The sequence below is a fragment of the Xiphophorus couchianus genome, chromosome 23 (genome assembly GCF_001444195.1).
Source record: "Xiphophorus couchianus chromosome 23, X_couchianus-1.0, whole genome shotgun sequence".
Classification (NCBI taxonomy): Eukaryota; Metazoa; Chordata; class Actinopteri; order Cyprinodontiformes; family Poeciliidae; genus Xiphophorus; species Xiphophorus couchianus.
In genome coordinates, this window is record NC_040250.1 from 26,589,142 (window position 1) to 26,601,950 (window position 12,809).

General features: G+C 38.9%; 1 protein-coding gene across 4 annotated transcripts in view; it reads right to left on the reverse strand.

Annotated features, from left to right (window-relative positions):
* Positions 1-12,809, reverse strand: part of il1rapl2 (interleukin 1 receptor accessory protein-like 2) — a 382,929-nt gene that overhangs the window by 125,181 nt on the left and 244,939 nt on the right. For all 4 annotated transcript variants that reach the window (XM_028008405.1, XM_028008407.1, XM_028008406.1 and 1 more), the window contains exons 3-4: positions 9,060-9,229; positions 7,739-7,842 (exon numbers count right to left, since the gene is read on the reverse strand). In XM_028008405.1, the coding sequence (XP_027864206.1) occupies positions 7,739-7,842; positions 9,060-9,229 (274 nt within the window). The remainder of the gene's footprint in view (positions 1-7,738; positions 7,843-9,059; positions 9,230-12,809) is intronic.

The window sequence follows — 12,809 nt, forward strand, 5'->3', positions numbered from 1 at the left end:
CTCTTCTAAAATTATGTGTGCGTTTTCTGATCCCAGCTTTGACGTTTTTATATGTTGGTTCGGACCTGTTAGCTTCTCTATTGTGCTGAAAACTGTACTGCTAGTGGAAGTCCTGACGTCCTCCTCATGTTACACCAAAACCGACTGTTTCTAAAGTATCATTTGCTGCTAAAGACTTTTTGATTCCAAAAGGTCACATGCCAAGAAAATGCTAACATGTGACCTTTGTGTCAAGATAATGCAACACAGTCATCTTAAAATTATAGCAGTCATTTAAACATAGAGTGCTAGAAATGGCTTAAAATGCCAGTAAATTTGTTACTCTGCATTAGCCAGTATAACAATCCTCTCTGCAACCAAATCATACTGTATTTAATTCACATGGCTGATGAAACAGTGAACATGCCTAAGATCCATAAAGAAAAGGCGAGTGAAAAGGAAAGAATGCTAAAAGATTACTAATAATCAGAAAGATGCTGCATGCATTTGTAAAAATCCAATATTTTGAACTTGTATAGACTTTCTCTAGTCGCCAGTCTAAGCTGTTTTCACACTGAAAATTTTATTCAGAAATGCGCACACATTCATAACCCAATATGCAGGTCAGGAGGAAACTTATGGAGGACTGCCTTACCCAAAGTCAAGGGAAACGTCCGTAATCCAACCGGCAACTTTCTGATTGCAAAGCAATTATTGTTCACACTGAGCCATTTTTGCAACAAGAAAAATGACCAAACTTTCAGTTCCAAGATGTACCAAACTAATGGAGCCATACCAACAAAGATCTGCTCAATTCCACATAATATGATCATGACCAATAAGAAAAAAAATCAAATGTGTGCATTTGTAACTTGAAAAAATATTCAAGACCAATGAATAGACTCAAAGTGTGTCTTTGCCTCCCTGAAAAAATAAAATGACTATTAATTAAAAAGGGCGGAGTTTAAGTCCAAAACGGGAAATACTGCAACTTTCCGTTTTCATAGATTTTGAGAGAATGAAATACAGCATACGCATAAAAACAAAAAGCTGGTCAAACGAAACTATAAAACAACTATAAAACTTTTGTGTGTGTGTGTGTAAACATAATACCATCCAACTTTTTTGTCATTTCACTAAAGTTTCGTAGTTAATCTTTGACATCAGACAAATCTCTAACCGATCACCACGTCATCAAAAAAATGTGCAAACATTCAGTAATGGGGGTCATTTTGACGGCACCAAAAATACAAACTCACCATGCCAAAAAGCCAGACATATTTTCAGCCACTGACTCATTTTTAAAGCAAATGTGTTTCTTTTCCTTCTAAGGTGACGTGCAGAAGTGCATAGACAAAAGCCACGGCATGAAGTGTCTAATATAACACTTCCTTGTTCACTATCTAACACTTATTATTTTGTTCTGCCTGTTTCCTGTCTCTGTCGTTCATCATGTAGGATGTTCCTGAGCAGAGAGGCGGACTGGCAGCTTAAGGTGTGAACTTTTGAACAGTTTTGGGTAAAAGTGTCCTCTTCCAAGCAGACCGGCTTCTTTTTTCATATAGTAAGTAAAAGGCAGATGCTTTATATTTTGGACAGCAGCCAAAATTGATGCTCGCTGGCCCAAATTGAACTCAAATCAGATGAACGATTAGCGAGTTTTGAAGGAAAAGCAACTTGTTGAATATTTGCTGTAGATTTTTTTAAACTAACAAGTATGTTCACAAAGAGAACAAATAAGAATAAACTTTGTAAATGCAATAGCAACAAACAGAGTCAGAGATACAATGCAATGGACAAAGTCTGAAATTAAAATCTAATTAAGAAGAGTTTTGAAAATGTTTTGTTTTTTTTAAACACTATCTCTTATCAAACTCAACTAAAACTTTTTGGCAAATAACAATGGCAGAAAATATTCAAGTATTAGATGACTGAAGATGGAAGAAAAATAAACTAAACAGTTTTGGTTTATTAGTTAAAGGTGTAATTGCTGTAAACAGTGACTGTGCAAAGTTTTGACTTGGATAATTTACTTCAAACTCAAACTTATCAGATTTGTAAAAATCATAAAGCAATATAAAAAATATAAAAATAAAATACACTGCTCAAAAAAATAAAGGGAACACTTAAACAGGTGTTTCACACTTAAAGTGTTCCCTTTATTTTTTTGAGCAGTATATTTTTAAAATTTATTTAATTTTCCCCTCCACTTAATTATGCTCTACTTACTGAGTTTAACACACAAAATCCCAATTAAGTAAATTAAGTGTGCTGCTTTTTTTCAAAATATGTGAAAAAGTTAATGTACTATGACAACTTCTGCGACACATTTATACATTTTAATTTTTTCAATCAGACTGAGATATTTATTGTTTTATTCAGAAGGGTTTCCATTTCTTCCACATGAGTAAACATTTGGACTCAGTAGAAACTGGAATCACAATAACAGCCTTTTGCCGCCTTTCCGCTGTTCTGATTATAATTTCAGGTTTAGTTTTTCCACTGGCATAAAGCGTCACCACAAACTCCCGAAAGATTGACACATCCATCTGTTTTTAGTCAAATTTAATCTGTCTCATACTCTGTTAGTTTTCCAAAGGAGCTGATGATTGGACATAAATTTGTGGGCGGCATGCAAGAGGAAGGTCAGATCAAAGATAATTAGTCTAACTCTGGTTTAGCATCGTAAAATTCATTCACTTAGCTTATAATTTCTTGGAAGACCTAAAAACACATCAATAGTCTTCATTTGCAAACGTTAGTTTACATTTTTAAAGGGGCATTGTTATGTAAAATAATTTTTTAACTTTCCATTGTGATATAATGTTATTCCCTCCTCTAAATCATACTTGGAGTGTTGCCTCGACTGTTTTATACATGTTCCTTTAATCTCCATGGCAACCATTCACCTGTGCGAAACGCCTTGGTGGACCTAGCCCCGTCTTTAAGGATGATATTCCTCCTCAGAGCTGCAGTTTCTGGGCTTTTGTCCCACTCAGCTCCTTCAGACTAGCCAGCAGCGATTAGCAAACACCTGGTGAAACTGCACATCAGCTGAGCTCATTTTAGGAGCTACTTCTCAGTGAAACGCTGGTAAAAACGCTGTTAAGGGGTTAATACAGAAGCATGATGACTTCCTGAAGGCGGCGCTTCGGAAAGATCAGGAGCTTCTTAAAGAGACAGAGGCCCAATTTGAAGGCATTAAATTATAAAGTCAAATTTCTGTTACAGAACTTTATAACAACGGAAGGCAACACAGGCTGTACTGTAAAAATCTACTATTTGGCTGGAAAACACATAATACTGCCCCTTTAATTAGATTACCTGGTTGAGCTCAACAGATTCAAATACTATCGCTCTTCTTTCTGAAATCATGCTGAGTTGTGACACATCCACCTCCATCCCTCTCTGTATGTGTGGCTCCGTATGTGAGCTTTCTGATTTCCTCCCTGAATCACTCTGATAGACAATCAAGTGTTCCAGGATGGAGGTCTGGTGCAAAGTCCATCTTGTAGCATCATAGCCTGAGGGGAAACCGGGAACTCTCACTGTGCGTCTCAATTTCTGTTAAGTAATGTCTGTCTGTGAGCGGTGTGTGCTGTGGTCCTAATCATAATGTGTGTGAGGAGGTTGTTGAACAGTCTTCGCATGCCCTGCCCTCTTTCCCCACTGAGCTCCCTGTACCTGCAGAGAATACCTACAGAGAAAATGGTTTTGTTTTTGTTTGGTCTTTTACCCTCCTCGTCTTGCATTTCTGCCTTCGCTTTCCCGCCGTCTGTCCGTCTAATTCCATCTTCTCTCTATCAGCTCTCCTCCGTTTTCGGTTTTGTCTATTTAGCCTCTTTCTCTGCATCTCCAATTTGATTACTTTGTCTTTGATTACAGTCTGCGTCTCGCTCCCATTTCCCTGCCCCGTCCCAAATTACTTCGCCGTCGTCTTAAAAATGTTTACACTTCTGTGCAATTCCTACCTTATCTCCATATTGTTTCTCGGTTTATGCCAGAAATCCTGTTATTTCATTTACTGAGTTTGCACTGATTTTTTTCAGATTTTTTTTTGTCTATTTTGAGTTACGCAAGAAGGAGTTTTGTAAAATGTGTGTCTATGTGTACTTACATTGATAATATTCAATACAAAATAGAAAGTTGTAATAATTAATTTCTTTCCTTAGTATTATTCTTCTGTCTTATGGCAAGACGTTTGACAAAAACATCTTTCTGTCAAAGATGTTTTAGGCTTTAAATTGTATCACAAAATAAGGGGTTCATATCAGCTGGTATGGATAATAATTGATTAGTTTTTTTGTTTCAAATATCTGAAACGCTGCCAAACCTTTATGCATCACTCTGCAAAAAATTCTGACCCATACAGTTGTTCTGTAAATATAGTAAACAATGGCTAAGTGGTGTAAAAGAGGTATAAACTTATGTCAGCAAAGATATTATAAAATTAATTGTAGTATTAAATAAACTGAGCCATAGGGATTATGTAGATAAATAAATAAATAAATAGTGGCCAGAGAATGGAGCCTTGAGGAACTCCACAACTGATCTTTATGTCCTCTCATTTATAACTAGAAAGCAAAAAAATGGTCTTCTAGCTAAGATCTAAATCAGTTTATCATATTAAAATCATATTCCTTTTTCCAGTCTGACATTGAGTTTTTTATTTATGATAAATCACTGGCATCCTGTAAAACCAAGACAGAGGTTTTATGATAAACCACTGTACAGTCATTGATCAACTGCCTATTCGGTAATCCCCGCTAAAACGTATTCAGGGTCTGAAATGTGTTTACTAAGTACTGAAGCTCCTGGGAACCAAATTAATGCAGCAGGTTGTGAGTTTATGACAAACGGTTTTTGTCAAACAATTTTAAACTCAATTTATGTTATCCTACTGCAGATGCACTAATGACTGGAAGCACCGGGGACTATTTTCATAAGACAGAATCAAACAAATACTGCTCGTCTTATTCTCTAAATCTTTTAGGTAAAATGAAAAAAAGCAAAGTAATTGTTGGATAAGAGTCAGGAGGGACAATTGGTGAGGCGTTTATCTGGCTGTCAGCAAAAGCAATTTAAGGTCCAGACATTGTTCAGAGGAATAGAACTGCCTCCGTCTTTTCTATGTTAACTGCAGGTACAAAAGTTACAGCAATGAGAGGATGAGTACTGCTGGATTCCAAATGGATTGCAGAGAAGGTCAGGAAGTAGGAACAAAACGGGCAGGAGCAAACAGAAGGATCTGACAAACAGTGGCCCAAGAGATCTTACAACTAAGGCCGATTACTGGAATGCAAAGCAGGTGAGTCCAATTGCTGGATGAGGGAGAGAGGCTAATTCACTGAACACAGAAACTGGGAGAAAAACCTGCATAGAAACTGACAATAAAAAAATACCCCAAACAACTCCACATCCAGAAATAATTACAAACGAGAATGTGAGCAAACGTAAATTTACTAAAGTGTGTGATCAACTCAAAAGAACACAAAACTGCTAATTAATAGCTAAGTTGTGCAAAAGAGATCTAAAGTTGTGTCATCAGCAGAGACACTGTGAGATGATTGTAGTACACCATAATCTGAGCCACAGGGATTATGGAGATTTTAAAAAGTAAAGTGGCCTCAGAATGGAGCTTTGAGGAACTCCACGTGATGTTTGAGTGCTCCAATTTACAATTAGAAAACAGAGAATTTTGTCTACTAGATCAAAGTTGACCACTTTATCCTACTTCTACATGTATCTACAATATGAGCAAGATTCTGGTTAGTTGCTATAAAACAGGATTTCAATAACATTTAAAAATGACAAAATGATAATGGAGTAGACATTTTTGACTCGTTTTAAGCAACTTAAGTATGGATTACTAAGGTTACAGTGGCTACAAAATGGATTCCTGTAAACTGATATCTTCTCCTTAAAATGTTTTCACATATGTTTACATATTGTAACCTTTGACCTGCCAAGTATCTATTCTGCATTCCTTAAATGTATGAAAGAATTTTCTCGTTTTCTTCCTAAAATAATGGCCCGTGTCGCTTTTGCCAATTTTCTGTGGTGATTTTGGCCCCATCTCTTTCTACTGCACACAGACATTACATTTGTGAACATGTTTCTTCTTTCTATCTTTAAACTCAGTTTCTCAGAAAATTATAATCAAGAACTATAAATTACAACCTCCTAGAGTTTCCGCTATTTTCACTTTCGTTTTATTAATTCAATTTCAAGAAATGCCAGTCAGCGCAGGGAGTCAGGAAGCAAAACAAAATCTACTCGGCAGAGCCGTTTCTTTTTGTTTTATTGTAGCAAGGGTACAAACAAGGAAACGTACGTCAACGCCCTTAAAGCAACAGCAACAGAAATCAATCAAGAGCAATAAATTGCTCTGAATGTTCGGGTTTTTCTCACAGCCCTTTTGCTACCCGCTTTCATACACTGGATACGGCCTTTTAGTAATATAACCGTATCCAGTCAGAGGCTCCCTGCTAGGATAGGAGGTGATTTGCTTCCCTGCATGTGTGTGTGTGCGCTAATAAGAGGCCCGGAGACAATGACAGACACCAAGCCCTAATTAGGTTGTCATGCTGAGAGAGCAAGGGAGAGAGAGAGAAGTGGGGAAAGAGAGAGAGAGAGCTTATTACAGAGGATAGGTGTCAGGCTGTGGCAGGAATAGGTGGGAGGATGGCACAGGAGCGGGTCGAGGAGGAGGAGGGAGGAAGATGACATGGATGAAGGGAAAGAGGGAACCGGTCGGAGACGTGGAGAACCAAAGACTGGGGATGGGAGGAGCCTTAACGGGGAAGTGTTATGTGTTCTCCAGGCACTTAGTGGCATTTTATAGCATAATGAAGTAACTAATGTCAGTTGTTAAAAAAATGTTATATATTATTAAGTATGACTTTGCAATTAAATGCCTTGAAATTGGGCCTCTCTCTTTAAGAAGCTTTTGTTCGTTTTGAAACTTCAGGAAGTTATCAACATGGCTCACCTATAACCTTTTAACATCATTTCATCCAGTGTTTCACTGAGACGTGGCTCCTATAATGAGCAATTAGCAGGTGTTTGCTAATTCCTTCTGGCTAGTCTGAAGGAGCTGAGTGAAGGGGAGGAGAGGGAAGCTTGGATTGGACCCTAACCCTTGGGAACTGCAGTTCAGAGGAGGAGCTTCATCCTCTAAGGCGGAGCGAGGTCCACCCAGGCATTTTGAACAGGTGAATGGTTGCCATGGAGATTAAAGGATTCTCAAGCATCCATGAAAGAATCAAAGCAACACTCCATGTATGTTTCTGATGAGGGAATAACATGATGTAAAGATCAAATGGCCCTCGCGCCACACTTTGAACACCCTTGGTACCGAGTGACTTCCTCCCTCTTTAATTTTTCCAAAAAAATCAAAAAGGTGTCACCGCTTTTTTCCATTAAAAGTTAGAACCAAGCAGTGAATCGGGTCACAACTGGCCTAGAAAAAGGTTTTATCGTTCCAGAACCTCCGCGTGATTATTCCGTCTCACCACCTGCATTAAGCTTGGTCTGAATCCCGAACTTGGAAAATGAAACGCCCCTCTGCTCAGCGCGCTTTGACCTTGCTCCCCATCCAGGCAGAGGAGCTGTTTGGATGTGGCATTCACAAGGCGTCATCAGCGATGCATCTGCCCGACCCAGAGATGACCCTGAATCACGCTTCCTCTGAGAGTCTGGGATGGAGTTTATCCTCCAGGGTAGAGCGAAGTCTTTTCCCGGCGCGCAGATACGGTACCTTAGAACGCACGTGTAGAAGCCGTTATCTTCCACTTCAGCAGATCTAAACCAGATGGAATCGTCTTCTTTGCTCAGCCTGTGACCGGAGAAGATGATAGGCTCCTGCAGGAGACATTACAAAGGATAACAAGAAGCTGAATTTCTAGGAAAAAAATCACTTTTGACACAAAAGCAATGATGATGAAACCTGAAGATTACTACGTAAATTATATGAAAAAAAAAATATTTAACTTAGACTATTTCACTTTATTTGATATGTGACGCACCAAAAAACAGCTGCTGTAGGTTTCAGGTTATTTTCTGAGTGAGAGTCCATCAGTTGTCCCAGCATGAAACATAAACCTAGCTGAAGAAATTACTGTTCCAGCTTCAGCTTCAGGTTAGTTCATGTCCCAAAGGGCAATTAATGTTACAGCAAGTACATAAATATATAAAAATTTGACTCACAGTATTTATGACAGATTTTTCCACCTACAGAACTCTGCAAAAGTCTTAAAAGTTTGACACGTTTGGCATGCCACGTTGAAATTTACGTGACAGACCAATTCAAATTATTTGCATAATTCAGAAGTGAGGAAAACACATGAATTTCATAAATCTTTAGCAATAAAAAGTCTGAAAGGTGCAGCCTGCATTTACATGTAGCACCTCTGAGCTAATACTTTTTAGAATCAGCTGTTTTTGCCGTATTTGAAGCAAAAAAAAGTATTCTATAGAATGTCAACGGATATGGCAAAATAAACTAATAAATAAATCTGCACTAAATATGTGCAAACTTGTTTAACTACCAAGCAATTTTGAAAAAAAAAAGTCTATAAAGGTTTTTACTTATGTAAACTTCTTCACAGGAATTAGATTTTCAAATTTATCTTTAGTTTTTACAACAAAGAACATCAAATTACAAAAAGAGAGAGAATGAATATATTCTTTTTATAAAGTATTGGGGAAAAGCACAAGTTTGTGGAATAATGTTAAAAACGGTGCTAGTGTGAGCATCAATATCACATCAAAAGTCAACAAAAAACAGCACTTTATTACTTTCATATTTAAATTTATTAACATTGTATTTAATACTTGAAGCACAGTGTTTGAGATTTAATGTTTTGTTTTATATCATTCATGTTAAAGAGCCAAAATAGACACATGTGGTCCTAGAAACCTGTGATATATCACACGAAAAAAATCCCAAGAAAACATATTTTACTTGTGAATTGAATAAATGTGAGGCATGAATACTTCTGCAATGCACTTTTAGTTATTTTCTTATGCCTCGTTTCTCGTCGTCTTTTGGGTCTCCAGTTCCGAATGAGCTGCCTTACCTCCGCATCTCCTTTGTTCTTGTACCAGATGAGACGCAGCTTGGCGTTGGTGGCCATGGTGTAGTTGGTTCGTATGTAGCTGTAGAACAAGGCACATTTGACCCGAACGGGCTCGCCGGCCAGGACGTGGTACTCCCTCAGGTCCACCGACCAGTCTATGCATCCGTCCACTGGCAGGGAGAGAAGGCAGAGAGGTGAGACCGGGAGTCTGAATGTGCACGCCGTTCGCACTGCTCCACAAACTTTGCTCTCTCAAAGTTTCTGAAACCAAACACGAGTAGTCATCAAAAATACCAGCATGAGTTGGAGAAAAATAAACTATATGGAAAATGAAATGTACAGATGCCGGAAGAAAATAAGAGGATGTAAGGGAAAAAAAGGAAAAGACAAATGCATGTGACGGGGAATATTGTTTCTTTGAAAATTGTTTGCGGTATTGTGTTTCAATCTAGAAGCAATCAACGACTGAAAATAGCTTTTCAAAGTCTTTGTGTGTGTGTGTGTGTATATATATATATATATATATATATATATATCTACATATAGATATATATATATATCAGAATACAACTTAAAGATTGAACCCATGAATTGGTTATAATAAGAAGTATAATGGAAGAAAAGTATGAGGTGAGGAGGTCCATACACATTCAGAGTTCTGAAAGAAGGGCGATGCCTGCTAAGGCAAAAGAAGAGATGAAAGAGGAATGTATGCAGCAGTGGGTAAGATGAGGTCAACTGGAAGAGGGGGAAAAAAAACAAATTGTAGACAGAAGACATGGGGAAGGAAGAAGCTGAGATGTAAAGGTCAACACTGAAAATGACAAGGGCGATTCCCCAAATGGACTTCCCGCATTCCCCTCGTCTCCTCTTTTCTTCTAGATTTTTCTTCTTTTCTCTTCTCGCTCCTCCAGCTTCTTCTTTTGGCCCTTCATGTTATGCGGTTTCGAGGGATGTACTAATTCATCCAGGGTTGCTACAAGTCATTCTGCCAAAATGTTAATTTAAAAAAAAAAAAAAAAAAGATTTAGTTCCCAGGCCTTTATTTGCCAAGTATAAATTTATTAGGTAGGTATGAATGTAGGTAGGTAGATTTGAATACTGGTAGGAAGGTTGGAAGGTAGGCAAGACGGTATGTAGGTACATAGGTAGGTAGGAAGGAGTGTGGGGAAAGTAGGCTGTAAAGTAGGAAAATAAATGAGGGTTGGTAGGTATGTAGGTAGGCAGGTAAGCAGTTAAGGTGGAATGTACGATAGTAGGTAGGTAGGAAGGTTAACCTTTTGTTGACCTTGTTGAAACGTTTGGTCTTACATGGGAAAGCAACCAGTTAAATGGATTTTACCAATTTTACCGAGGATTGTGTTACCAGCCAGTAGCATCACTGGTGTACATTGTTTACAGTCTTTAGACGTTAACGGTAAGGAAACATGCTGTAAGGTATTTTAGATGATAATCTAAAAACATTAAAAAATACACATTTATATCAAGACAAGATAACAGAACATATCTGACTGCTGCAGCAGATATTAACCAGACTCCCTCATCCGCACTTCCTAAATGCTCCGTTAGATTATGGTTGCAGATAGCCTCCGACTCCTCCTCGTTTAATGGCAGCGTAAACATGTTTTATCACTCTGTAAAATGTGTCATGTCTAATCTGTGATGACTTGGGTCACTGTCAAAGATTTAAAGGCTTCATTTCCATTAGTTTACTGTAGGAATTTACAACCACACACTTAATTGGTAACATTTATAGATCTAGCAGCAGGCATTAAGTCATAGCAGTGACAGGAGAGATTTAGCGCCGCGGCACGCGCCCAGGCAGATTTATAGCACACAAAGTCACTCCCTCACCCTTGCAAATTAGCGCTCACCCGTGCTCTACACACACTAATGCACACAGGAATGATTTAATAACCGGCATGGCCGACAGATAGTCGGACATCACTTTTAAAAACTCGCTGGGTTACCTCTGTTGTGGCAGGAGTTGGCGTATGTTAGCGTTAGCGTGAGTTAGCGTGTGGTTGGGATTTTGGATGTGTGAATGAGAGTTGTTGATCTGTAGGCTGTTTTTCAGCATTTAACACACACACACACACACACACATTCAGACCTACACAGGATGACCTCGGAGCATCACATTAATAGCAAATCACATCAGTTTGGTCTACTGGACTAATCCCTATTGTTTCTGGACATTGCTCAACACAGGTCAGAGATAATAGCACACACCCACACACACACACACACACAAAGCAGTACGTCTGCAACAAAAAAAACTACAACCAGATATAGCTGCAACAGCATATAGCCAATAATTCATTTATCTTCGCCTCTACACGCACTCATCCATGCGAGTTTCTGTGTACGTGAGTGTAGGAGAGAGTGCGGCGGTGTGCGTGTGTGTGTGTGTGTGCGTGAGCACACATATGAGGGATGTGGGCGAGGTGTGAACATGTGCAGATATTTCATTCCCGTCGGCTCTATCTGCATATGAATGCTCCCTGGACGGCAGAATGGAAATAACCCCGGATGAATGGGAAAACTTTCAGAGACTGAGAAAGTTGAGGGAGTTTTTGGCCAAAGTGCACACATTTCCATGCAGAGGAGCAGAGCCACACATCCAAAACGCTTTTACTTTGCTAATACACGCAGTAAACGTTATGTAATTATAATAGGTAAATGGTGGTGTTAGGAAAGCCTCAGGAATGGGGGGAAGATGGGGGGGGGAAGCAAAAGAATAAAAAAATAATAATTTTTTCCAATAAAATCAAATCTGATTTTCTTAGAGGGATATGGAAGTATAGGTATCTCACCAAACTAAAATATTTAGATTTATTTGTGTCATTTTAGCTTAAGTGCTTTATCGAGTAACCCTCCACCACACAAAAAACACACACTATAAAATTCATTCAAAATTTTTAGCTGTTTGTTTTTTCTTATTTCCCCCCCAACTGCAGATGACATCTCTTTCCTCTTCCATCTATTCAAACACTCTTACCCAAAATAACAAACATAGGTAACACATGTGATTCAAGGGACTGCGTGGTGTGACCGGTATAGGTGGCGCAGGTCACAGCCGTATCAGTCCGAGGCCCGTCACTCAAACGTAAAGTCCTTCAGAGCCTCCAGTCTGTCTGCATGCCTCCAACAATCCCCTGCAATACCGCTACAGCTGCTGCCATAATAATAGCTTGACCTGACCCACCCACGCACAACACAGACGCAAACACACACACACACACACACACACAAAGCACAGAGGTAATGATCCAGACACTCACCAACGGGGCCAAGCTAGACACGGACACACAAGTCTATCACCACTGCAGGACTATCTATACCTTGGGAAAAAGGGAGATAAAAGGAGAAAAAAAAGGAAAAGAGGTATAGGGAGAGAAAGAGTTCCCGGCCTTTTGGCCACTGGTTTGATGTTCAATTTCGAAGCACTTCTTTTTCCTTTTAACACATTTTACGAGAATAGGCTGTAGCTTAGATAGACCGTTTTATATACGTCTGCAGGACATGCGGTGTGTGTGAAGTCAGTAGATACATGACAGTGTTTGCTATTTTCAAAATCACTCCTTTAAAATAAGTTCCACAATTACAAAAGGAAGGAAACTCACTCTATGCTAAGCTTAGCTAAACACCCCCACCCACGCACGCCCACACCCCTACACACACACACACAGAACCAATCTATTTTGCGAGCTGTATGAATATGGTAATGCATATGTGGGTTACGGCCTT